Raw genomic sequence first — 27,641 nt, 5'->3', positions numbered from 1 at the left:
CACACCATTATGTTTGTGTCCATCATTACGTCTATCTGCATCAGTCTGTAAAGAGGGCGATGATGGGGGGGGAAAGGATCTAGAGATGTAAGAAAAATCAGTGAAATGAAAAAGAAAGTATGTGTAGAAAAAGAGATAGACAAAAAGAAAAAACTAGGACAAAAACATATCATTGTCAGGTCAAGACAGTCGACTGGACAGGAATTGATGATGCAATAACAGGATGTCATTATGTCGTCGGCATTAAGTGCTGCACTGAGACGTCAGACAGCTTAAATTTACATATCAAGAGCCAGATTTTCTTTCAATCTTCTTCTGTCCCCCCCATCCTTCTCCTGTCATTTCACCCCCTTTTTCTGTCTCTCTCTTTTCTCATTTTATGTACCTTCTTTCTGTCTCTGCATTCTCTTTCTCTCTATTATTCTGTCTCCCTCTCTTTTGTTACTCAGCCGGTTAATTGCTACTTTTGCATTAATGAATGCAGATCGATCGAGGCCTGACACAAAGCACAGTCCTATTATCATCCTTTTATATTATAGTTGGTAATTGTGCGGGTGTAGTTCACACACTATGTGTGTGTGTGTGTGTGTGTGTCGTGTGTGTGTGTGTGTGTGTGTGTGTGTGTGTGTGTGTGTGTGTGTGTGTGTGTGTGTGTGTGTGTGTGTGTGGGTGGGGTTGTGTGTGTGAGTTTGACGGAGGGGGTGGCAGACAGCCCGGACACAACCAACACTTGTTCTTTATTCATACAGGTGTGTGTGTGTGTGTGTGTGTGTGTGTGTGTGTGTGTGTGTGTGTGTGTCGTGTGTGTGTGTGTGTGTGTGTGTGTGTGTGTGTGTGTGTGTGTGTGCGTCTGTGCGTCTGTGCGTCTGTGTCTGTGTGTGTAGTGACCAATCTCATCCTTAAGAAGCCACTGTCACAGCTTTATTAGACCTATACATCACTGGCACACACCAAACACTGACCCAGTGTGGATCTGGGCGTGTGTGTGTGTGTGTGTGTGTGTGTGTGTGTGTGTGTGTGTGTGTGTGTGTGTGTGTGTGTGTGTGTGTGTGTGTGTGTGTGTGTGTGAGAGAGAGAGAGAGAGAGAGAGAGAGAGAGAGAGAGAGAGAGAGAGAGAGATGCAGACAGAAACCGTTTTTATTTAGATATGGAAATAACTGTCACATTCATTGTCAGTAAAAACTTATAAGATTATAGAATATAAAGTCATGGATGATCACATCCATTATTTTGAAGCAGCAGCTTTGACTGTAAAGAATGCCTTATGAGCTACTCTACTTTAATGGGAAAACTGAACCGACTTTGGTGCGATGCCTGAATCGAAGAACTGCCCTACCTGCTCGCTGCACCAAATCTAGCAGAGCAGCTTAGTGGGAAGTTACAGTAAACAATCATTGTCTTTTATATGATTCATAAAGTCCTGACTTACTCCTTAAATACTGAAATCCAAAAATCCCAAGTTCACCGCGCCTCTGTGTGTTAACAGTCATGTCACGACTAAAGAGAGTCAACGTGCAAAAAGGTTATTTAACTGATAGACGGGCCCAACAAAGTTACAAATTCCCCGTCTGAGAGGAGCTTATGTAAGCATGACAACAAGGGTGTGTGTTTAAATATTCGTCAGATTTTTTCTCTCTCTGCCCGCCAGAACACCAAGTTGAAACAGCTAAAATTGGTAGCGAGAGACAAGTCAGCGGACTGCTGGATTAGGTTGTAATCAGGGGTGTACAGTATAAACGGTATAGACGGTAGGACACTAGGAGTTTGGCTGTATGAACTTTACTGTGTAACCGACAGAGCAGCTCTGACGTAACCACACAATGTGTGCCGAGGAATATTTACTGGCCCTTTTGAGTAGAAGCCTATGTTAAAAGGTCAGTGACCTTCAGCACTCACTGGATTGGTTCGCAACCGAGTGTGAAACGGTTGGGATGAGGATCAGCACCTCTAAGTCTGAGGCCATGGCTCTCAGTAGGAAACTCCAGGTAGGGAAAGAGTCTTTACCCCAAGTGAAGGAGTTTAAGTACCGCGGGATCTTGTTCACGAGTAAGGCGACGATGGATCGTGAGTTTGGCCAGAGAATCAGAGCAGCGGTCTACCGCACCGTGACAAAAAGAGAGCGGAGCCGGAAGGCAAAGCTCTCGATCTGCCAGTCAATCTTCGTTCCTACCCTCACCTATGGTCATGACCGAAATAACGAGGTCGCGGGTACAAGCGGTCGAAATGGGTTTTCTCAGGAGGGTGGCTGGAGTCTCCCTTAGAGATAAGGTGAGAAGTTCAGCCATCCGTGAGGAGCTCTGGGTAGAGCCGCTGCTCCTTTGCGTTGAAAGGAGCCAGTTGAGGTGGTATAAATAACATAATGTACAAAATATGGTATTAAAGAAATCAGTGCAAACATGTGCTTTCTGTTTCCCCTGTCTCTTCTCCCTCACTTTTATGTCTGTTTGATAATATTACCTGGAGGTTAATGAGGGTAACTTGAAGCCTTCGATTGCACCTCTCCACATACAATTTTCTTTTTAGTGTTCGTCATCTGTATTGTAGGAATATTGTACTCAGCTTGACATTTTAGATGGGTAAGTAAGTACTGGATATTTTTAGACTGGCCTCCTTTAAGTTTTTCTGCTTGATTTGTTGGAAGAAAGAGGAGAATATTTATGTATTATGCATAAAATGAATGTTTTTTATTTAATAGTAACTGTGTCTATTGTAATTTAACAGTCATCAATTTTATAAAGACATTTGCAGGACTGGGGATAATTTACAACACTTCACAGACACACCCTCCACCTCTCTCACACACAGCCTCGAGAAAAGGGGTTTGTCATTTGTATTAATTGCGTACTTGTTTCATTCACCTCTGGAGTCTTATCAAGACCGAAGGTTTGTGCTCATCTCCTTCACGGATTGAAGATCTTTGTTTACAGTGTAATATTTGTAATCGATTAAGAAAGATCCTAATTAAGTAGTGTTTTTACTGTAAGAAACCTCCACTCATGACTGAAGTTACATTAAAATAAGTGCACTCTGCCTGTGTAAACTAGACATTTATTGCTGGTTTTAGTGGTATCATTATCAGCTGAATCCGACTACGACCAATCAGAGGATTGAACAAGGTGAAGTATCTAGAGCGGAGTGGCAGAGTTTGTTTCTATCATGACCTTGACGGCGCATCACTTTTATCAATGGTTACAACCCTCCATAACAGATGGTATGATTTGATTGGTGATTTAGGATTTTCTAACATAGTTAATGAGCTCCAACGATTTGTGCGCAGAGGAAGCTGCAGAGCAAATGAAATTTGCCATCGGTGTGTCTGGAGATTCAGGCTAGGTCAACTGCCAAAGGCTCCCAAAACCATATATATTTAAGCAATAGCTCACAACAAACTCCTCTTTATGCGGACTTTAGGGTTCTTGTACTACGTCACCTTACTTCCTCGTTTACTCCAGCAAAAAAGCATATGGCCGATAGAGGGTGCCACCTAACAACAAACGTAAACATGGGTTGTTTCTGCTTGCACAAATAACCTTTAATGGTGTGTTCACACCACCCATGTTTAACAAAAACTGCAAAAATTTTAATAGACACAAATTCACAGTAGGCGACCTGAATGGTGCAACACAAATCTAATTAATGCAGATGTCGTGAACACAACATAAGGATGTTTTTTTGGTGAGGATGATCTGCTTATTTACACTGCAACTGATTCATCAATTAGTTTGTCCACACATTAGTATGTTCAGTCAACATATTCCATCCGCAGTATAAGATTTGTACAGCAGGAGCCAAGTTCAGGTTAGGCAGCCAAAACAATGGTCTGCCATGACCACTGTACATAAACTACATAGCACTGCGCATGAATAGTAGGTAAATAATTATATAAAACAAAGCACAATCTCTTTCATTAAATGTGTTGCAGCCTTAACTTAGTATTTTTTTTCACCATGCATAATAATCCAAAAGAAAGTTTAAACACACACACACACACACACACACACACACACACATACAGTCTGAGTCGTTCAGTTTGCTATTAAGAGGAGTGCTGGGCCAAGAGTGCTCTTGACTCTGACAGGCTCTCCATCTCCTGCACACACACATCCTCTCTTTCCTGACCATCGGGTAAAATGTTGTGGATAAGTGTATAATTATGGGATGTTTATGACTGTTTTCCATCACTTAGCAACAGTTTTACAATTACTTACTTAGGTTGTACAGAAATATTTTTGATGTATCTAGAGTTGTGTTGTGTGAACTGAACTGCACTGTGGAATGATGCATGCTGTATGAATAATGTAAGTACTTCGAACTGTTTAAAATCACAGTTAGCTTATTTACTTTTATTAATTGTAATAAGAAAAGAAACACCATTTGAAAAACACTTTTTTTGTATCCAAGATGTTTCAGGTGGATGTTGGTATATCATGGTTTGTAATGGATGTATCATCATAGAGGAGACTGAGGCTGTTTACTGATGTTTAAAAAAGTGACATAAAATTTCCCACAAGGCGATTTTCAAGAACTGTTGTTGCATTCATCAATACACACCTGGAAATGTGTTCAAAATAAACATGACAATTTTTCATTCTTGTTAGACATTTCTGTTCCTTTTTCTTTCTAGATAATGCTAATGTCACTGACCCACTGACACAGTTGTGTTTCCAATGACAGTTAACTCGAGACCATGGTAAAAATAAAACCAACTCATTGAATCCGATTAATCACTTTATATAAATAATGGAGAGCTTGTTTAAATATAGTGGTTAGGTTCGAGTTCCTGCGTGTTCCACTGTGGTCTGTGATTTATTTTCGTGAATAAAAACGTTTCAAAAAGTATCCCCATTTTTTCACAAATCACACCCCGTGTATAACAATATGTCATTATATTTATGAGCATTTTTGGTTGATTTAATGGGTTAGAAATCAAAATTTGCAAAAAAAGATCCATTTTGTACACAGAATTGAGATTTCCTGGTTTTTCATTTAGCTTCTGACGTTGCAGTGTTGCCATGCAAAGGGCAGAGTAATATTATAAGTTTTAGTTGACCTATCAGATTAACCATCTTATACCATTTATCACATTTAAACCGGAATATAGCAAATGTATCAAAGCTGGAGGGCATAACTGCCCCCTTCCTGAAAAATTACTATTCTGACAGATAAGCCTTGTTGACATCAGACTGGGAGGACATATAGAATGTTTCTATAAAGCTGTTTCTATAAAGGGGCCCCTGTGCTGATTGACAGCTGGCTTTAATAAAAAATACTCCTCTGAAGCATCATTACAGTAAAACATGTGTGTTAGGTAGTAGTCATACAACTAAGTAATTGGATATGTGAAGCTTTAAATAAAAGTACTAATCCTAGTTATTAACAGCAATTTCCATTCTATGAAACATTTTTATGGATTTTTATTTAATTAATTTAGATAAATATAACTCATAAGTTGAACAGAGTTAAGTAATGTTTACTTAATTTCTTCACAAATGTTACGCTTGAAGGCAGGTCCATTAAACTTGATATTGTTGAGTGACTTGTTCTTGATATTTCAGCAGTAAAATGTACTTGAACAAATTGTTACAAGGATTTTATTAAGTTCATGCTACAGCTTATTTTTTTCAGTGCATGGAGTCTTGTAGTGTACACTTATCTTTAGAAATGTAGTGGAACACAAACCCCATGTTGTTTCTCTTTTCTTATCAGAGAACAGCAAGTTTGTTCACAGGACGACAAATAATGTCACAGGTTTTATAAAGCCTATAATCCCGCATAAACAGATATTTCTCCAGAATTAATTTCAGTTTGAAGTGCATTGATGCCAGGTGTGGCAGAAAACCATTCCTTAGTGAAGCATATGGGGGAAACAAATCCAGGGAGCACTTGGTTTTCTGCTGTTGCTCTAAAGAAAAGTGATGAAAGCCGTTGTCTGGTGTGTATGTTGGCTGGCCTGTGTAGGGTAGGGACGCATCACTGACAGTTACTTCTCTTTGTAAGAAGATGTTATTCCTCATTGAAATATTTGTTGTATCTCTGTGTGGCTATCCCTCTAAGTCATTGTCAAAGGTTCTCCAAAGGGTAATTGAAAAAAAGGGTAAGTACACACGATTTACACACTGTAAAAACATGAACTGTAGAAAAAATGGTAAAATGACTGGCAGCAAAGTTTACAGACGGATATTGTGAAATTACAGTAAATAACCATATTGAATTACAGTATGTATGCATTCATTAACAATAATATACCGTAAAAAATAACCGTAAAAAACTGTAAAAGGACTAGCAGCAAATTTTCCAGACGGATACTGTGAAAATACACTAAAAAACACATTCAATTACAGTATATTTAATGTAATTTAACTGATTTTGACTTTAAATGTGATCTTCTTTTTTTTTTAACAGTATATTAAATGTAATTCTGTTATATGGTTATTTTTTATTATTTCAAGGCTTCCGTCTGGAAACTTTTCTGCCAGTCCTTTTACTGTTTTATTTACAGTTTGTGTTTTTACAGTATAATACTGTTAATAAATGCATACACACTGTAATTTAATATGGTTATTAACAGTAATTTCACAGTACTTGTCTGGAAACCTGCTGCCAGTTGTTTTACTGTTTTTTAAAGTGTCAGAATCTATTGATATTGAGCTGCTCCACCCAAAAATATGATTCTGTTGTATTATCATAACAACATGCATTGCTGCACATATTTCTAATGTAATTACTGAACGTAATTATTGGATTTTATTAAAGATTTTATTTTTTGGCAGTTTTCAAGCCTTTTATTGATAGGACGGAGGAAATGGAATGAGAGAGAGAGGGGGAGACATGCAGAAAAGGGCCGCAGGTCGGAGTCAAACCCACAGCCGCTGCCTAGAGGACCTTCAGCCTCTTTACATGGGGCGACTGCTCTAACCACTGTGCCAACGGCCGCACCATTCATGGATTTTTAAAATCTCCTCTAGCGATTCTAAAAATATTCCACTACATTCACCTGCTTGCCTGGATGAATGTCTGTTTCTTTGCCCTTCTTTTCACTCCGCAAACTATCTGTCCTCTTCTGTCTTATCCAGGTGAGCCTGATGCACAATGGCTGGCCAGTGATATCAGCGTTTGCCGGTGACCAGGATGTGACGCGTGAAGCGGCCAGTAATGGCGTTCTGATCCAGATGGAGAAGGGAGACCGGGCCTACCTAAAACTGGAGAGAGGAAACCTAATGGGAGGATGGAAATACTCCACCTTCTCCGGCTTCCTGGTGTTCCCCATGTAGTGGAAGAGGAAGAGGGAGAGGAAGAGGAGGAGCAGTGGGTGGAAACAAAGGAGGAGTAGATCAAAGATGAAAAGCGTGATGATGACAGGGGGAAAAGCAGATGGAGGAAGAAGAGGGGCGTGAATAAGTTGGTGGAAAAGAAGAAAAAAGAAAAGGGAATGTAACAACAGACCCTGTTTGGGACGCGGCAGAGGCAGGAGGGAAGAGGAAGGATGAGAGATGTTAGAGCATGACACAGAATGATTATACAATGGTCACATGAGAGAAGAGTTATGAAGCCAGTACATGAACATGTATGGCAAGCTTCTTCACTTCCCTTCTTCCTTTCATCTATCCTTTCATCCCTGTTTTCTCTGTGGCTTGACTGCAGCTTTGGACAGCCAAAACTTTTTTTATTCTCTCCTGAAAGACGCAATTGATCATGTATATGTTCCAGAGTGTTCTAAAGCCCGAGTGTAAACCCTCACCCCCACTCCCTTCCTCCACATTCATTCATTCATTCATTCATTCATTCATTCATTCATTCATTGATCTCTATCAACATAAGCTTTGAAGAATGTTTCTTGAAGAACTGCTCCCCAGATCTCCAATTTACTGTGGCTGTATTTGTCTTTTTTCCTGCTTGACTTAATTTGCATTTTGGATCAGCCCAAAACCAAACTCAAATTTTTATAGGTTAAACACTAAACTCCGCCAGATGGATTGATTCTCATTGTCTCAGCATATCCATCTGGGAACTCTTGTTTGGAGATATTTTGGGAAGGGGCGAAAATACTGGTATCTGATTGGATAAACCATCTGTTTATCACCAACATACAGGCCAAATTAACCAATCAGATCAACAAAGCGTATGACGTACTAACAGTGTCAAGGCAAATTTTCTCAGCTGCACGTTACCAGACTGATCTGAGAGTAAAATACAATGGAGCTCGCAAGACCATCCTGATAACGCAAGCTCCATTGTATTTAGGCTAGTGTTTTATAGTTATAATAATTATTGGCTTAAAACAACAGAACTCTGATAGCAAGACAGTTGTCCTGTCTGGTGTCAAAGTGCTAATGTGTCCAAATAAGTAGTATAAAATGTAAAGGTTTGCTTCCTGATGGAAGTAAAATTAAAATGAATGTGCTACTAGCTCTACTAGCACGAGCTTTCAAAAAGCACTATAGAAGAGAAAGCAATTTTACATTTCCACTGTAATGAAAGTTTGAAGTATGATGTATAAATTACAGGTTAAAAACAGACATTTCATGTAAACTGTTAAATGTAGATGTAATAAAACCTTCTCCAGTTTCTAGCCATGTACTCAACACTTAAAGTGAAATTCTGGCGTAAAATCATCCCAGGGTCTTTTTCGGCAAATACACTCATCAAATAAGCCATCAAGACAATTTTTTTCATGTAACAACTATTAACGGATAAATCCTGGAGAGTCACTAACAGCCATATGTGGTTAACACTGATTAGCTCGGGGCAGTACGGTGAAGGCATTAAAACATCTTTCTTAACCACTAATACTGCTGAAATAACAGCAAACCTCTGTAGCAGCATGAGAAGAGTCCCTACACAGAAAACAAAGCACCAATGGGCTCCTTCCTTTGGGATTGACTTTGGTAATTGACTTGATTGGACTTGGTACCAGGGCCAGTTGGTAAGTCTTTCAAAACACTCTATTAATAAACTCTGGGTTCACTAACTACGTTGTTGGTGCTTTGTTTTCTGTGTAGGGACTCTTCTCATGCTGCTGCAGAGGTTTGCTGTTATTTTGAGCAGTATTAGTGGTTAAAAAAGATGTTTTAAAGTGCTCACCTTGCTGCCCCGAGCTAATCAATGTTAGCGCGTCTCTTCTCCGTCAATTGTCTCGATGGCTTATTTAATGAGTGTATTTGCCGAAAAAGACCCTGGGATGATTTTACACGAGAATTAATAAAGAATAATTCATTTTAAACCATGACTCTTGTGACCAATGGGCCTCAGATGTGTATTGCTCCAAGTCACACAGCCACACAGAAATCATAGCTATACTGGACCTTGCTCCTGCAATGTTTTATCATCTCTCTGGCAGCCACACACATTCAAATTGACCTCCATCCTGTCTTAGCACCCTGTATCCATACCTCCCCCCTTGGTCTGTTTGTCTCCCTCCATCACTGCTTCTGTTTTTCAGATTTATACCCCTCCCTCTCCTGAATCCTCTTCTTTGTTTGACTGTTTTTGTTTACCCACAAGTGCAGATTTTTGTCTCTTAAATTTTTGTATACTTCTGTTAACGCCTCTCGCCACCTCTCTCTCTGCGTTTCCTCAATGGTCCATCTTCCACTCCCTCTTCATGTCTGTACTTTATCTGCTGCTGTACTCGTTTGCCTCCCAGCACGGATCTTTCCTTGCTTTTCTTCAATGTTGGACTTTGGACGCTGAAACCAACTTACTACAAAAAACTCTATAATATATATATACATATATGTATATATATATATATATATATATACTGTATATATATATATATATACATATATATATATATGTATATATATATATATGAATTTACACAGTATATATACAAAGCCACCATTTCTATTCTACTGGTATTATGATGATAATAATGATAATACTAATACTGAAAACTGAATCTGGTTGATGACTATAATAATATCTGTATTTCCGTACTTCAGTGTTATATAAAAGAAAAAAATATTCTAAGAGAATCTTACTAGTGATTGTGTGTGGAAATCTGAGGCTGCCGTTCTGCTCTTCTGATTAAGAACATGCTTCTTGTTTTTGTTTTGGGTCAAACCAAGTTGTGGCTATAAAGCTGAGACTACTACTTATATAAAAACCTACAGCTAAAAAGGACTTTTATTGATTGATTGATTTATTATTATTATTATTATTATTATTATGATCAATCAAATCAATTTATCTACTGTTTTCTTATTTATTTGCTCTGATGAAATCAATAAAATTTAAATGGAACTTTTATTTTTCTTAAACCTACTTTAAGCCTGGCCTGGTAGTTTATTTTGTTGAAGCTGGCATAACTTCTGAAAACACTCAGAAACATACACATCCCCAGGTGTGTTAAAGTGTGTAATGGTGGGTGGTGTTCACTATGTGGTTTTTGTTATTGTCTCCTTTTCTCCACATCTCTTTACTCAATCTTTTCTACACTGTATCTCATCATATTTTCCCTCTAAATTCAATCGATTAGGGTTCATTGTTCCTTTGCTTCCCCTGACCCTCTTTCTCTTCTGCTCTAAGCTTTCTCTCTCATTGCCCCCTTTCCATTTGCTTATGTTTTATCTCCCCCCACCCCCCCTCTCTCCACACTGTTGGTTTTTAAGGTTTTGTGGTTTGTTTCTCTCCAGACTCTAATGAGCTCCAGGGGGAAAATTAGAGCTGGAATAACAAGCAAACATCAACATCATCTCCCCTCTTCCTCTAGATCCCTACTCTCTCCCTCCTTCTTCCTCTTCTTCTTTCCCCCCTTCATCTGACTTCATTTCTTGTCTTTATGCTTTGCTTCCCCACGACTTGATTCTCTTTCCTGTCCTGCCTCTTTAACATATCTTCCCTCCCTCTGTTGCCTATCTCTGACTTGCTGTCCTCTCCCCCTCTGCTGAGGCCAGTCTCAGTAGTACTTCCTTTCTTCTGCATTCCCCTTTTTTCCTCAGCTTTCCTCTTTCGTAACTGCCAAACACTGTATTAGCATAAATACAAGAGTTTTATTCTTAATAATGTTGGGAAAACTGGAGTCACCGTACTTCTCAAATGTCTGTGTTGCTGTGTCTCTCTGTCTCTCAACGTCTCTATTTTTGCTTAAAGGTCACATGCCCTCCAAACTAAACATGGCATTATACGTTTCTGAAAACCACAGATTTGCTGAATGTCAACATTTCTGAACCGCTGCAACCTGGGGCCTGTTTCACAAAGCAGGTTCAAAAAACTCTGAGTCTAACCCGGAACTCTGAGTTGATCTACTCTGAGATAGGAAACTCTGAGTTTTCGGTTCCAGAACAGCAGATTTGCGTTAGGTTGATCAACTCAGAGTAGTTTGACCTGGAGTTAAGCGCGTGCACCACAAGTATAAAAAGACAGCATCAATGGAGCCCTGATTCGACGAGTCACCATGGCAACGGGGAAGCGAAGGGCTACGCTACAACTGGAATTGGAAATATTAATGCGCTCATACGGTGAGTTTGAGCAGGTTTACACCGCTGCAGCAGCAAAAGAGAGGGAGACGTGCGGGAGAACATTGCTGCTCGGGTCAGTGCGTAAGTTTAAATGTAGTCCTGTTGCAATCACAGTAACATCACAGGGAAACTGCTTGAGTGGGAGCCTATTCATTTATTTCATTTAAGTGCAACCCCGCGGGGGAGAAGCGCAGCTTAAGATGAAACATAAAAACATTTTTCAAACAGGTAAAATCTCAGCACAGTCTCATGGTGACGCCTCATTTTGAGCAGGTTTTACATCGTAAAGTAAATATTACCGTAAGTGGCTGTTTTTTATACAACATATCAATGTTGTATAAAAAACTCCCATTTGCAAAAAAAACGCAGCGCAACACACAATATCTGCTGTGATATGAGAGCATGACTGGCTGTTAATGTTGGAAATGTAAGGAGGGGTGAGATGGACTGTGACATGAAACGGTGTTGTGCCGTATTCAGCCCCCTCGCATTATAGGTGATATTCTGGATCAGAAGGCTATATAGGAGTAGTTAATATACCGGTAACCCAACTAAAAGAACACACTTTTAAACCTATGAATTGCAAGAAAAGCTGGAATTATATTTAGAAACGCTGAGTCAAATACATTCAACTTGCTCAAAAGATCCATTTCATTCATTTTGTAATTATGGCTGCAGCATATTAAGGACGTCTATGCGCGGTCTGATAATCATCTCCCGACGAATATTTAATTCTCTTTGCGAAATGCGTCACCTTCATTCACGGGATCGTTATCAAAATGACACGCCATGGTAGTGTAAATATTCACCACTTAATATAATTTCTAATGTAGGCCTACTGAATGACTTTTATACGTTGTATACAAAAACTCCCGTTTGCAAAAAAACGCAGCGCAACACAGAATATCTGCTGTGATATGAAACGGTACCGCTCAAACAGAGAATTGCCTGGAAATGCAAGAACATCTATAATCTATAGTTTGATAATCATCTCCCGACGAATATATAATTATCTGCGCAGTAATGCTGCAGCTTCATCCACGGGATTGTTATCAGAAGGACACGCCATGGTAGTGAAATAGTCGCCACCTAATATAACTTCTAATGACTGATATTTGCAGTGATTTTCTGAAAAAACAGACGGAACTATAGCAGAACTATACTTCGCCAAAACTCGCGTGCTGACTGAATGAATGAGGAAATCAAACACCGTGTGTGGCTGAAAGAGGGCGGAGACAGAGAGAAACTCAAGGTTTTCTGAGAAAAACCTGGTCCCGACCAGGTTAGTTTCAGAGAGCATGTTACCATGGTAACTGACCGAGAGTTTAAGTTACCTCCCTTTGTGAAACAGGCTAGAGTTACCCCTCTGTCTCTGGTTTGAGTTACCTCCCTTTGTGAAACGGAAAACTCAGAGTTTCCCTCATTTCAGGGTTAACATACTCAGAGTTTTCACTAAACCTGCTTTGTGAAACAGGCCCCTGGTGTATGCAACAAAACTACATGGTTAGGTTTACATAACAAAATTACATGGTTAGGTTTAGTCAATAAAACTACATGGTTAGGTTTAGTCAATAAAACTACATGGTTAGGTTTACATAACAAAATTACATGGTTAGGTTTAGTCAATAAAACTACATGGTTGGGTTTACATAACAAAATTACATGGTTAGGTTTAGTCAATAAAACTACAAGGTTAGGTTAAGTCAATAAAACTACATGGTTAGGTTTAGAAAATAAAACTACATGGTTAGGTTTAGACAATAAAACTACATGGTTAGGATTAGACTATAAAACTACATTGTTAGGTTTATGCAACACAACTATATGGTTAGGTTTAGGTTCCAGAACCACTAAAGTTTAATAATTACCTTGTATATAAGTTATTTAATCCTGCAAATACTGGCTATTTCCCTGTTTGTAGTATTTATGCTAACCTAACAGGCTGTCAACCAGAGCCTTTTATTAAGTGGGCACACATGAGAGTGAAATGAATCTGCTACTTAAATTTTGACAAGAAAGTGGATACGTGTATTTTCTAAACTTAACTGAAGGTTGGTCAATACATGAATACACTGGCTAATGCGAATTTCTGAGGTAATAAAGTTAAATTATTGTTTCAAGTACAGCTAGGGCAGTTTCAACATTAGGTTTTGATCAAGAGTAGTCCTCATCAATTACATAAGCATGTACACATAATTCATCCAAAATATTAAAATCAGTTACCACTGACCCACTACTGCTGTTACAAAATAATTTCCCAGTCTGGGATCATTAAAGTAATTCTATTCTATTCTATTCTATTCTAAGTAACATCTACCCACTTGTAGCAACTTTCTTTGATGATTGTTTATAATGAAGTGCATTTAGTTATGACATTATGTGGTGATTGTAATACCTTTCTTTGTTGGCCTGTCTACATCACTGAGGTAGAGATCAGAATATGGTCTATGCCCAACAGATGAAAGGCATTAGGAAAGAAAATGAACATTGGGCTTGCACATTATACCCTCTTACTACTGACTGGGATAGAAAAACAGTAACCTGACTTTCGCTAGATTCATTTTGTTCCTCCTTGCTTTCCTCATCCATCTGATATCGCTCGACTGGGAAGCAATTTCAGGAGGCTGGGCCTTATCAAAAATCCTTGCATATGATTGGATAAACCACTTGTCCGTCATCTTTATTGACCTGCTACTTCAACCACTCACTTCGAAATCAACCTTTGATGCTGATGAGAGCGACGGGCAATACTATGGTTTCCACCAAAAAAATCCTTCAAAGCCGTTCTCTGGTGTTCTTTTAAAGAAGAAAGATTCTCTAGATTGGAGAACACAGAAGAAATAGCAGCATCCACGTTGACGCCTGCTTCCTCAATGCAAGTCGCCATTATTGTTTGAATCACAACAGTTGCTTCTCCGCTAAGTCACATCTATAAAAACCCCACCCGGAGGTCCTGATTGGATCGACCATTTATTGCGGACACTGAAATCCCTCTGCAGATGGATGAGTGGAGCTGGGTGGAGTCAAGACGGAAGCAAGGCGGAACGAAAGTCATAGTTCCATTCATAAAACTGTCATTACATGTGTAAATATTCTTTGTTGGTACTGTTGCGTTGAATAAGGGGCCGTGGTACTGTTGCGTTGAATAAGGGGCCGTCCACACAAATGTGTGTATTTTTGAAAGCCTGTGTTTCTCTGCACAGTGTGGCCTTTCATCCACACTAACCGCAGTTGTGGGCTCCTGAAACTGAAGTTTTTTGTAACCGGAGTCCGGGGTGAACTTTTTTGAAAAGTCTGGTTTCAGCAGTCATGTGTGGACAGGGAAACTGACGAAAACCGCAATTTCTGGTCATTGTGTGACGTACACAGTAAGTTGTATCCATGGAGCACTCTAGACGTGACCAGCTGATGGAGTTGCTGTTATGAGAGACCGAGCCAAAATACTGGTGCTATTCAGCAACTTATCAGCACTTTGTGTGTGTCTTATACAACTACTCAACCACATCCAGCAACAGGCGTCTGCGTGATCTATTAGGAGAATAATAATTATTATAATTTTTAATTATTATTTTTCCAGCCTTGTGATTGGCTAAAAATGCCTTCCTGTTAGGAGTGCTATCACCACCTACTGCTTTGACAAGTGCATGACATTGTTTGAGGCAGATTTTGTGGTTTCATGTGACATATATTTTTTATCACACCGACGGTGTGGACAGGAATTTTTTTTAACCGGGGGCCATAAAAGTTCAGTTTCAAAATTACCCGTGTTCGTGTGGACTAGGCCTAAGTCTTTGGAACCTCTGACTGGTTATTTATGAATACAGAGCAAGTTATCACTGGTATGGGTAAAATGTGTAGTCTGCCAGGTCTCTCAGCCACAGCAAATACATATGACTCTATGATCATCCAATCTGACAGGGAGACCATTTCAAATGTTCATGTTGTCTCATCCTGGCATTATACTATTGAACTTGCATACTACAGTCATTTTATTGACATGCCAATGTAAATAGTTTCATAGAGGCTAAATGTATCATACATTGTATGCTAAATGTATCATGCGTCTTTTATTTGCAACTAGTACAGTACCTATTTAAAAGTGCCTGGGAACAGGCCCATTTCTCGTCCTCCAGTGTTGCTGTTAGCAGCAGAACTGCTCATCCAACCAACTTCACACTCGACTCTGCACTTCTGGGGTCCTGAGTAATAAACATGCCATGATATAGTTGTGTCCTCTAGTGCTAGAGTATACATGCTAACAGTTTCCGGGAACAAACGTGTTAAATCCGAAAGATACATTGATGATGCTTGAAATGTTTGAGAAAGTTTTTACAATTTAACATTCCCAGTCTCTCTTTCTTCGTCTGCTCTTGATGTGCTCTAGCGAGCAACAGAGGGCGACCTGTACCCAGCATGCTGTTCTGCAGTGTAAAGCCCAGTTCAGACCAAAGATTCACAACGCGACAAAACTGTTTTAGAACGTTGCAGCGGTATTAACTGCATCGTCTTGTAAGGACTCCAACCGACTGATGTTGTTGCCTGCAGTTTAGCTTGTCAAATCGGCAGCACCTGGTTTTAAGAACGTACCACAAGTCTGCTGGTCAAGTCACTTACAATCAGCTGGTTGAAAAGGCCGTTTTGGACGGAGGCTCAACGAGCGTGTGTGTGAGAGAGAGAGAGAGAGAGAGAGAGAGAGAGAGAGAGAGAGAGAGAGAGAGAGAGAGAGAGAGAGAGAGAGAGGGTCGAGTGAGCAATACAATAAATAGGGAGAGCGAGCGCCATAATGCAGAGCAAAGTTGTGAATCAGGGAAATTAAATTGCTATGGAGATGATACACAGTCTGGCCTCGTCTCACTTGTGTGAACTGGCAGGTTTCAGAAAGTTGCAGACCTGCACTTTGCAATAGTTGCAAGTTTCAACTCGTCTCATTGCAAATCTTTGGTCGGAACAGGGCTTAACAGTTAATAGGGTTCTGCTCTCAATACACTACCATGCACTGCTAATTAAGGTTAGCAGTCCATTGTTTCATCTGTGCAGTCTTGGGTTAAAAATCTGACTCTAGATCTGCTTTTGCTGCTCTTACTCTGCTCTTGCTCTTGCTCATACTTTTAATACTATTCAATGTGGGTATCACACCGTTTTAAAACGTATTATTGCAAATAATCAATACTTTGATACTTTGGACAACCATACTAAATGAATATGTCCAATAGATCTGATGAGCCACACTTGACTGCACTTCCTTGGGTCCTCCAGAAAACTGAAGGACACACAGACGGTCTGCATAAAGAATTGCTGCATACCTATGCAGTATTTTCTCACTAACATTAGTTGCAGTGTTTTCATCACAATATTGGCTTGTTCCCTTTAGATTATTTTGTAGAAATCTGTTAACTCTTTCACAGCATCACCTGCTAAGAATTTACCACAACGGGGGTGTATGTGGGTATGATGGAATATGGGTGTATGAAAATAATGTGCTTGTGTGTGTGTTCATTTCCCTCACAGCAGGTCCAGAGGCCTTGTCCTCCAACAGTAATCTGATTGTGGCAGAGCGAGGGAGACATAATTGTCTGCAGCAGGTCACTGCATCGTAAACAAAGTGTGTGTGTGTGTGTGTGCGCACTATGTGGCTCAGGCTCTCCTCTCCTGTCTCCTCACGTCTTCCTCTCCTCCTCTCTCCTATCTCCTCTTCTTCCCCCACTTCATCTCCTCTCAATGTCAAGAGAAAGCTGACAGTTGGGTCTGATGCAGCATTATATTTTCAGCTCTATGGAAATGTGCTCACACTTATTTACAGTTGCCAACAGCACACACACTCACACTTCATGCTGCCATACACTCTTTTGCCCCCATGCCCTCTCACTTCAGCCAGATGGGCATGAGGGCAGATAGACAGTCAGCAAGACAGACCAGTAGAGAGACAGCCAGAGAAAAATAACTTATCCAGCAATTCTTTTGGCCCAATGATGGAAAACCTTTGACCTCTACCCAACTCACCCATTCTTCAGGTCACACATCCATGGTAGCTTGATCCCTACTACTTTTAGATCATCTGACACTGAGTCCCTAAGGCCCTCCCCTTCGTCTCACCCCTTGTCACTCAAACGGCACTTTCAGACAGAGACAAAAACACATCAATTCTTTGGGGTAAATGTTTCAATACTTTAGTTTATGCATTTGTTTCATATCTGAAAGACTACGAGGAGTCTGTGCCGCGTCAGCTCACCATGCAGTAGTTTTACATGCTGCCATTTTAAAGCTATAGTGCCTAACTTCTACCGACCCTAGAGGATTTCTGCCTTATTACAACGATAAGGCCGGCACCTCAATATGACCTATGGCCTGATGTAACCCGCCCCTCACCTCCACAGTGCTACCCCTCCACCACCGTACGGGATTCAACAACATTTTTATGCTTTTTTGAAGAACAGTCGATGCAAAAAACGAAAAATGGACTCTTCAGAAGAGGTAATATTGTATATTTTTTGTGCCTCAGAAACACAGAATAGCATGTTTAGTTACTCATAAACTACATTTTTTATTTGTAGCTGACATGTTAGTGGTAGACATAATTTAATTTTTGTCCGTCGGTCTCCTGTAGCTGGTCGTTCATGAAAACAAAATATTAGACAATCCATTATTATAATTATTATTGTTCTTATTAGACCACAGTGAGAAAATGAGTGCTGTGTTGCACCAGTTACTGTACCAGTGCGGGAATGTTGCCAACTACACCAAATACTGAAAAATACCGCAAGATGTTAGAGGATCCGGATGGCTTAATCAGCGTTGTATCATCTCCTCTTGTAGTGGCTTGGATGAAACGGATATTTACAGACACGTGGAAGCTACGCACTATAGCTTTAACTGTCCATGTAATTGTATTTACACCAATCCACCAATTAGTGATCCACAGTATTTTAAGCTCCACCTAGTATCCGCTCTGCTTGCTTGGAACCTTAGCCGAGGTAGTACTAAAACAAGAACACAGTGGTCAATGGAAAAGCAGAAACGAGCGAGTCGAGTTGCGCCTTACCGTGCACTGGAAAAGTGCCAAAAACTTTCTTTGACACCTCAGAAGATTAGACTTTACGGTTAGATTTCCTTTAAACGTCTTCGGACTTAAATACAATTGTACAGTTGTACAATTTTTCTTTGTAAGTTTATGTTGTTTCAGATGTGTGAATGGTTTGTTTTATTTAGGGTGTAATTCACTGATACGTGTCGGAAAACAAAAAATCAAAGATATTTCCATAATCATTTAGAAAATGATGTAACAGGTAGATTTTAGCCACAATAAGCATACATACATAACTACTTTATACACTAGATTTGTGTAAAATTCACTCTGCATTTAATTACTTCAATCACTGGACTAAGTCAGTCCCACAAACACTGCAAAACCTTTTCGTCTCCTTTTGGTGTCTGTCTTTAGTTATATAATATGTTCCAGTTTAAAACTATAACCCTGGTTTTCCTTTACACAAAATGGTTTTATTTCCATTGATGTCATTCATGAAGTCAGTAAGATGGAAACTAGATGACAGGTAACAGGTAGCTGAATCATGTAACAATTCAATTAAATTTCAATTCAATTTTATTTATAGTGCAAAATCATAACAAAAGTTATCTCAGGACACTTTACAGACTAGGTAAAGACCACACTCTATGACTTATTTAAGATTTACATAGACCAAACAATTCCCCCGTAGAGTACGTTGTCAACGAAAACCTTCCCTATAACAGGCAGGAAAGTCAGACAGACCCAGCTCTGTGGAGGACGGACATCTGACCGTAACAGCAGCTTAGCTGTCATTTCCTCACACCGTCCCCATCACTGATAGTTGTGTACAGTTTAATCGGTTCTAGGATATCTATTTTGGATTATGTCACTCGTAACATAATCAACCAGGTTCAAGATATCCCTAGGGATAGGGACAGGCTAGCTATATGCCAGCTAAGCTTAATTAACTAATGTTAGCTTTGCTTGATAGTGATTGTGGTGTCATTAAACATACCTCTTTTGTTTTCTTTTCATCATCTTCCATCTGTCGCACTAAACAGACTCAGCAAAACAAAACTTACTTTATTTATACATAAATAAATCAGAGGGCACCCATATTTGTCAGATTTTTAAAGTAAATATCTGCTGGGAAAACGTTATAATCCAACATGGTTGCAAAGGCTGTATTGGAGCTCATTATTGCTGAGCAAGAATTGATTACAGCTATTAAACCAACAAAGATGACCAGCCCAACTTCTGCAGGGCACCGAACCCCCAACTGCTCGGGGCGCCGATCCATTGGCAGCCCCCTAGCTCTGACATCTCCCCATTAATTGCATGTATGTAGGTCCTGTGTGTGTGTAACCTGAATAATAATAATAACAGAGTGAAAGCTGGTGTAAAATGCTAGGCAATCGTAATAAGTTCCTAAAATATGCAAAACCCCTTCTTCCACATTATGGTTATGAACATAGTTTCCTCAAGAAAGACAAATCTGAAGATATTTCATTACAATTATTTAGAATTTCACGGTCAGGTTTTGTAATCCATTTTGCTTCAAGACATGCAGGTTTAACATCGTATAGTGTTAAGACTACATAAAGACACTAAAGATTTAGTGTCCAATCACTCCATGTGTTTATCTATACATATATATTTCCCTCTTCTCCTATGATTTAAATGTGATGTGTATTGTGCGTATGTCTGCCTCAAAAAGATAAGTGAACTAATGAGTTTTGTTTTTGTGTGTGAAATAAGCTACATGCATGAGACACACACACACACACACACACACACATTTTGCACCAAATTAATGCACATTACCTAATTTAAATTAGCAGTTTAAATTAGTGAGTTAGTTGTGCATTTCATCCTTTGCACGTACTCTGATAATACAATAGTTTCTTTATCTTATTCGTGCAGGTTTAGTGGTCGCAAGACCAACAAAGGACACAATCCTTTTGTGAATATGGTTAAAATTGAATAAATTGGCAGGTACTATATAATTTAGCAGAGAAAACGGACAATTGTGATATGTTGGACGCTTCAGTCAGTACTGTGTGGCTGTAGTGCCGGAAGAAAAGCCTGACTGTGTTGATTTTGTGTTATGAGCTGAGGCGATGGGGGAGTTCAGGTGAGAGAGTGGAACACATGGCTACAGACAGACATATCACAGAGCAAAGAAAAGATTCTAATGAACACTGACAGCTTTTCAGCATGGTTTTCAGAGAGCAGCATGTGCTGCATGTAGCAACAACTTTTAAAAACTCGAAGGGCTTTATGTTTGGTTTTAATGATGAAAGGTTCTCACACTGGATTCTGAGCGAGTCACGTGCTGAATGACTTCCTGCACCCCCCGCACAGTCGTTCACACACATAGCAGATCCAGCCCAAACCCTTTCCCACACATTAGATTCCTGTGTATTCCCAACACACAATGTCGCACCAACATTTAAAATAATTTAATATATTATTTTTTTCTGCAACACAATGAAAGCCGAAACTGTACTAATGTTTTTTGTTCCACTGGGAACCACATGGTGAATTCATTTAAGCACCATTCGAATGTGCAAAACCAAGAAAGCTGTGGGAACTGTGTGTCTGGTGTTACCGTGTGGTTTTGTTAACAATGGTTGTGTGTCCTGATATCCAATGTAACAGCCCACGGTTAATTTAATTCCCGAGCGACTAACAGTGGTCAGCTGGTGAGGAACGGTTGTTGGTAACTACTTGCTTCTTCTTCTCCTCCGGTAAAAAGCAACCACATTGCATTGTGGTATAAGGGAGTACAATGTAGTTTACATCGTATGTGCACTCAAATTAGCTGTACATTGTGGGTATTTTATAGTGGATTATATTGTGAATGAAATGAACCCCAGAGAATTCGAACACCACTACAAATTGGCGTACACACTATATAGTGCACTACTTCTGTGATAGGGAATGATTTCGAACACTACTATTGTCTTTCTGCTTCACCAGTATGTTACTGACTTCAGCTGGATTTGGTTATTTGATATAAAATCACATTTTTAGGACAAAATGACACCTTACATATCACGGTTACACAGATCAACTGCCTATATGGATCAAAAAAATTGGAATGGAATAATTCCTATACAAATGCTGTTTAAATAATTTGCTTACAGTAATCAAATAGTTCACTTACAGTGTTTATTTTGGGTCTCTTCATTCATGACAATATATGAGGAAAAAATAATAACTATAGTACTTTGTTTTTTTAAATTATTTATTTATTTATTTCTAACTTCACCTCTTTTTAAACTAAGTGTTGTAGTATAATCAACTGGAGACCATTGGAGGGTGAAGTGATTTTTGTGACCACTGCAATTTCTACTACAGTATAACGATGAAATTACTGAATATTTCGGTTGTTTCGGTTTTTTGGTGCAGCACTAAGGTGGCCCTGAAGTGCAAATCACAACAGCAAATAGAAAAACGCAACAGCAAATGAAACAATGAAACAAAACGCCAAATAAGAAAACAATGCCAAATAAGAAAGCAGAACGGCAAAAAGGAAAACAAAACACAAAATAAGAAATCAAAACGGCCAGCAAGAAAACAAAACGACAAATAGACGGTTTGTTCCCCGGCTCCTTCAGACCGCTTGAAGAAGTGTCCTTGGGCAAGAGACTGAACTCTGAATTGCCCCCGTGCTGCGCATTGGTGTGTAAATGTGGTGTGAATGGTTAGATTAGATTAGATGGTATGTAGATGTCCACTGCCATGTGTGTGATTGTCTGTGTAAATGGGTGAATGTGACAAGTAGTGTGAAAGCGCATTGAGTAGTCAGAAGACTAGAAAGGCGGTTTATAAGTACAAGTCCGTTTACCGTTATTTTCCCGGTGATATGACGGATTTCAGAGTAAGATATTGAAGCCAACACCAACATACAGTACATGTGAGGCAGACAGATGGTGCACCTCCCTCAGTACAGCAGCCTCGTCGGCACCCGGTGCAGCTGACGCCCCCAGTGGGGGGGATGATCATGGTCATGGAGAGACTCAGCTGGACGAAAACGTGAACTGTGCACAGTAAGTTTAATTTTTTAATGTTTGTCAGCGTCCACATGAACCAGCACAAGTGTTTCAGTAATAAGAACCGAGGTGTGGTTAGTACTCTGTCAGTAAAGCAGCCGAAACACACCAACTAATAATTTAATGTTATTGTTAGCCTGCATAAGCAGGTAGCATAGGATTTTATCAAACTTACAGGTTGATCGGGAAAAATCTGTAACGTCAGTTCACTGATGTTAAAATCCTGAAATGTAGTTACAGAGTGTTAGCTTGTGTTCACGTTTGCACAGCTAATGTACTTATAATTTATGGTTGTAAAAGACTGTTATTGCCTGGGTCCAGACAGCCCACAGAGTCAGTTCAAACGGAGTTATCAGTTAAGTAACGTTAACAGCAATGTTGGTGTGTTAACGTCAGTTTATAAGGTTTATGGAGAGACTGTCGGTAACGTTAATGTAGGGACAGATGCACCTACAGTTACAGAGATACAGTATTGTAGATCCAGAACAAAATCATGTGCATTTACTCTGCTATCTAGCATGAACTGTTAACTGTACATGTTCTCTAGTAAACAGATGTATCCACTCCACCTACATGATGTAACGTTAGTGAAAAACACCACTGAGTATATAATGCAGTCAGACACAACTCTACTAGTCCCTCTGACCTCAATGATAATATTATCATTATATGATAATCTTAATGACATATACTGTGATGAACTCATCTCAGTAAAGCTGGACTTATAAACACCTCAAATACGATTCAACTGCAGACTCTAATAAAGTTAAATCATCTCTATAACAGTTTGAACAAACACATTATAAACGTCATGCATATTGAATTCATTGCAGGACCCTTGTGTTTGAATACATTATTTATTTATTGTCAGTGTTTAATGCAGTGTATTATCAGAGTGGCACTGATCCTCTAATCTACACAATAAGAAAAGGTGGGTTTTTTTAGTTTTCTACATACTAGATTTAATTTTTATACTATATTTTCTTTACTTCTGTGTTCCTTCACAAATGATCAAATTGTGAACTGCATAATGTGCTTTTTCTCCAGGCTTCTCTTGGCAGTCCTGCTTTTAAAACCACGATGGCAGCTGAGAGGTTGATGGACCAGTGATGGTGATGTCTGATCACCCTATCAATGAGACGCTGAATGTGATCTAAAAGCATGTGTTTGCTTCCTCAGCCTTCACATCGGCCCTAACAGAGTCACAGAGAGAGGACGACATCACATCATCATTTCATCAAAGACTGCTGTACCAGAGAGCCGTGCTGCCTTACCCTTTCCACATCCTGCCAGAACATCATCGGGGATAGTTGGCCTGTCTCTGACACAACATTCAAAGTTTAACGCAGGACACTAGTGTGAGAGTTACTGCTTAAGATTATTATTCGTCAAGAAAAAGTCTACAATTCATATGAATCAAAGAAATGAATAAATGTTTTCTAAACATTATTAGGTGTTTTATCACTTTTCACTTTTGCATATTTTACTAAGTTGAGGAAAAACATTTTTTTAATAATAAAATAGTTTATTTAGGATTTCAGAGTTTTAGTGAGTGCTTTCTAGTTTTAAATGGATACATCTTTCTTTTTTTTCCCTTTTGACCATTTGGTACATCCACATTCATATTTTAAAAAGATCCAGTCTTTTGTTTTAAGTTCTGCTGGTGCAGTTTACGTTTACATTTGTATTGCAGAATGTTTCTTATTGTTTTAACTGCAGTTCCTGAATATAAGAGTACATTAATAGTTTGTATATTTAGGGATGCTGGTTCATAGTTTTGTAACTATTGTATGCAGGCCAAACATAAATGTAGCATCTGATAAAATGTTTTTATACAGTAAGACACTGTGATTAATTTTGTAGATTGTCACCCAAATGAGAAATTTCATAATCTAAAGTCCTCCTCCTTCTGGAAACTGTCTCCTGATGATGGACCTAGTGAAGGTAAGGATTTTGTAACGTGCTGGCCACAGGCCGAGCAGACGACCTGCATCTTAGCTGTGTAATGATGGTGCCTGGTTATAGGGAGACAATATCTACAGTTATTCATGATATTAACATTAAAAGGGAGATATATTGGTAGTGATGATGCAATACTTGTAAAATAGTACAGAAAATAACCTTTAATATAGTCTTCAATTTACTATTTTATTTAAAGGATACTTTTTTTAACTTTACTATTTATCTATGTAGTTTTTGCAAGTTCAAATAACTAGAGTCAACCCTACATATGTTACATCCAGTATGGTATAAAACCAATGAGTTCTGAGTTTTAAAAGCTACTGAACACTCAGCATCAGTGTTTCCTTTAGATTAACTTAAGGTCTAGAAAATGTGAAAACTGAAAGTAAAAAATAATAAATGACTTCTCTCTCAAGTCAGCCTCTCTGTCTGTGCTCACTCTCCTGCAGTTCGTTACAGCCCCATAAACGTAGTCTGGAGTTATATAATATAATATATAACAGTCACGTTTGAGAGAGGCAGGGTTGTAAAACTATTGACAACTGGATGAGGTGAGACGTGCCGTCCTTACAGAGCTGCGTGGACCAGGGCAGCTACTCGGCTATCTGATGTGACAAGTATTTCAGCAAAGGTTACGTTTTAACACGTAGCTAGTGTTTTTGCTGAAGTACTTCCCTGATAGTCCAATATATTCATCCTGATGTTTTGGTTGGTTGACAACATATCAACTTCACGTCGTACGGATGTCCTACATCAAAAATATTTCTTAATTATAGCAAAAGTATCTTCGGAAATACTCATGTTTTGAAAATAGGCTCTTTTAACCTCCCCCTCTCCATCCTGTGGGCACAACACTCACAGGAGGTACCACTGGTTCGGGTGGCAGTGAAGGTGAGGGGCCTTGACGGACCAGACACGGGCAGCAGAGGGTGGCTCTGGGGACTTGGAATGTTCTGTTGGGGAAAGGTGGAGGTGGAGCGCTACCAGTTAGATCTGGTGGGGCTTACCTCCACACACAGTCTCGATTCTGGAACCGTACTCCTGGATAGGGGTTGGACCCTATTCTTCTCTGGAGTTGCCCAGGATGTGAGGCGCCAGGCGGTTGTGGGGATACTCACTAACCCCCGGCTGAGCGCTGCAGTGTTGGAGTTCACCCCAGGTAGGAGATGCACTGAACAGCAGTCCAGAGTATTCGGCATTCTTGGAGACCCTAAATGGAGTCCTGAATGGGGCTCCAGTAGGGGACTCTATAGTTATGCTGGGAGACAGAACACCCTTGTGGGCAATGATGGATACACCTGGAGAGGCGTAATTGGGAGGAACGGCCTACCTGATCTTAATCTGAGCGGTTGTCTGTTATTAGACTTCTATGCTAGTCATGGAACAGTAAGACAGCCGCTTAATTTGCCATTAACTGCTGGACACTTTCTGTGGCTGATTTTTTGGTCTCCTTTTTCTTAAGTCTTGAGTTAACTGGGACTTATAAGTGACTGTCTTATTTCTATTTTTGTTTTGTTTGTTTTTTTCTCTTTTCCGTTATCCTATATTCCATCTTTCATCTTAAAAATATATCATAGCTATGATATCACTATTATTATTTTTATTATTAATTAATTAATTCATGTGTACGTATTTTGTGTGTGTATATATATGCAGGTATGTATATATGTGTATTTATTTATTTATTTTTGCTCGATTTTCTCACAACCCTGTTTGGGCAGAGCGTGATAGACTTATTTAATGTGATGTCTTACCAGGGGGATTCCTTATTAATCATTCCCTATTAACCCTTTTCCTGTATCTCCCACATAAGCCCATACTTCTTTTTACTCGCTCTCTATCCCCACTTTCTTTTTCCCTATTATTATTGGGATATTATTATCCCTGTTATTGTCATATATTGTACAATCTGTGATATGGATTACACATTTTGGTACTTGTGTTTTCTCTGTTGTCACATCAGTTGTATATTTATTTGTCTTATATGAATAATTAATTTAATTAAAGGTCTGAAAGTTGTTCACCTGAACTTAATAAGTTTGTTACCTAAAATTGACCTCTCAAGAGTCTGGTTTACTTACAATGGTCCCCATGTAATCACTCTCTCCTGGCTGAATAGTAATATTCCTGACAATGACCTTAAACTAGATAATTATGTCCTATACAGGAGTGATAGGGGCTCCAGAGGAGGGGAACTTCTGACCTATATTTCCTAGAGTCTGACTTCAAAGACAGTCATACCAACTGAGGATCCTCTGTATTTTGAATGTCTCTTTGTTAAGATAACTTTTCATGCAAACAAAAGATTAATTATTGGAAATTTCTATAGACCTCCAAAATCTCCTACAGAATCTACAAATTTGATTGTGTCTACCATCAACTGCTTCGACCACCTATGTGAGAAAATTATTTCGGGGGATTTCAATTCTAACTGGCTAGATCGGTCCTCTCTTAATGACTGCAATCTATTCAACAGTATAAACTTTACACAGTTCATAACTGAACCCACCAGGGTGTGCTCTAGTTTAGCTCCCCTGCTTGACCTGATACTGGTCACCCATCCTCATAGAATTGTTCAATCTGGTGTATTATCGGAATCCTTTAGTGACCATTCCATTGTATTTTTTTTCGGAAGAATAAAATGCCTCATCTTCCACCTAAATTTACTAAAGTAAGGACAGCTAGTAATATTAATCCTGACTTATTTAACCAAGACATTTTAAATATAAATTGGGAGAGGTTTCAGCTAATACCAAATGTTGAAGATGCGTGGCACTTCTCGAGATTATAAATTAACATGCACCCTGGTCAATGGTTAGGGTTAAGGGAAGACACTTACCTTGGATTAAAGAATTAAAGAATTAAAGAATGATTGGAATGCCTATAAAGATCTGAGGAATTATTGTACAACTAAAACAAGAAATGCTAAGGCCAACTACTATAAAGATTTCCTGACAACCAACTTTAAGAACCCTAAACAATTCTGGAAGATAATCAATAGTGTAGCTAATAAATCTACAAAAAAAACACTACAGCTATAAAAAATAAATAGTGAAAATATCAGTGATTCTATTTTAATTGCAGAAGTTTTTAGTCAGCACTTTTCCTTAATTTGGCAACTCCTTGTCTAATAATCACTGCTCTGCCTTCACC

General features: G+C 39.1%; 1 protein-coding gene across 1 annotated transcript in view; it reads left to right on the top strand.

Annotated features, from left to right (window-relative positions):
* cbln1 (cerebellin 1 precursor) overlaps positions 1-7,271 on the top strand; it is a gene marked incomplete at its 3' end in the record, with an annotated part of 28,979 nt that extends 21,708 nt beyond the window's left edge. The window contains exon 3 of the mRNA XM_083916756.1: positions 7,074-7,271. Coding sequence (XP_083772882.1) covers positions 7,074-7,271 — 198 coding nt within the window. The remainder of the gene's footprint in view (positions 1-7,073) is intronic.
* Between the last annotated feature and the right edge of the window lie 20,370 nt (positions 7,272-27,641).

The sequence above is a fragment of the Echiichthys vipera genome, assembly GCF_963691815.1.
Source record: "Echiichthys vipera genome assembly, chromosome: 7".
NCBI classification, from domain to species: Eukaryota; Metazoa; Chordata; class Actinopteri; order Perciformes; family Trachinidae; genus Echiichthys; species Echiichthys vipera.
The sequence above is the reverse complement of the archived record's forward strand: the minus strand, read 5'-3'. Positions and strand labels throughout refer to the sequence as shown.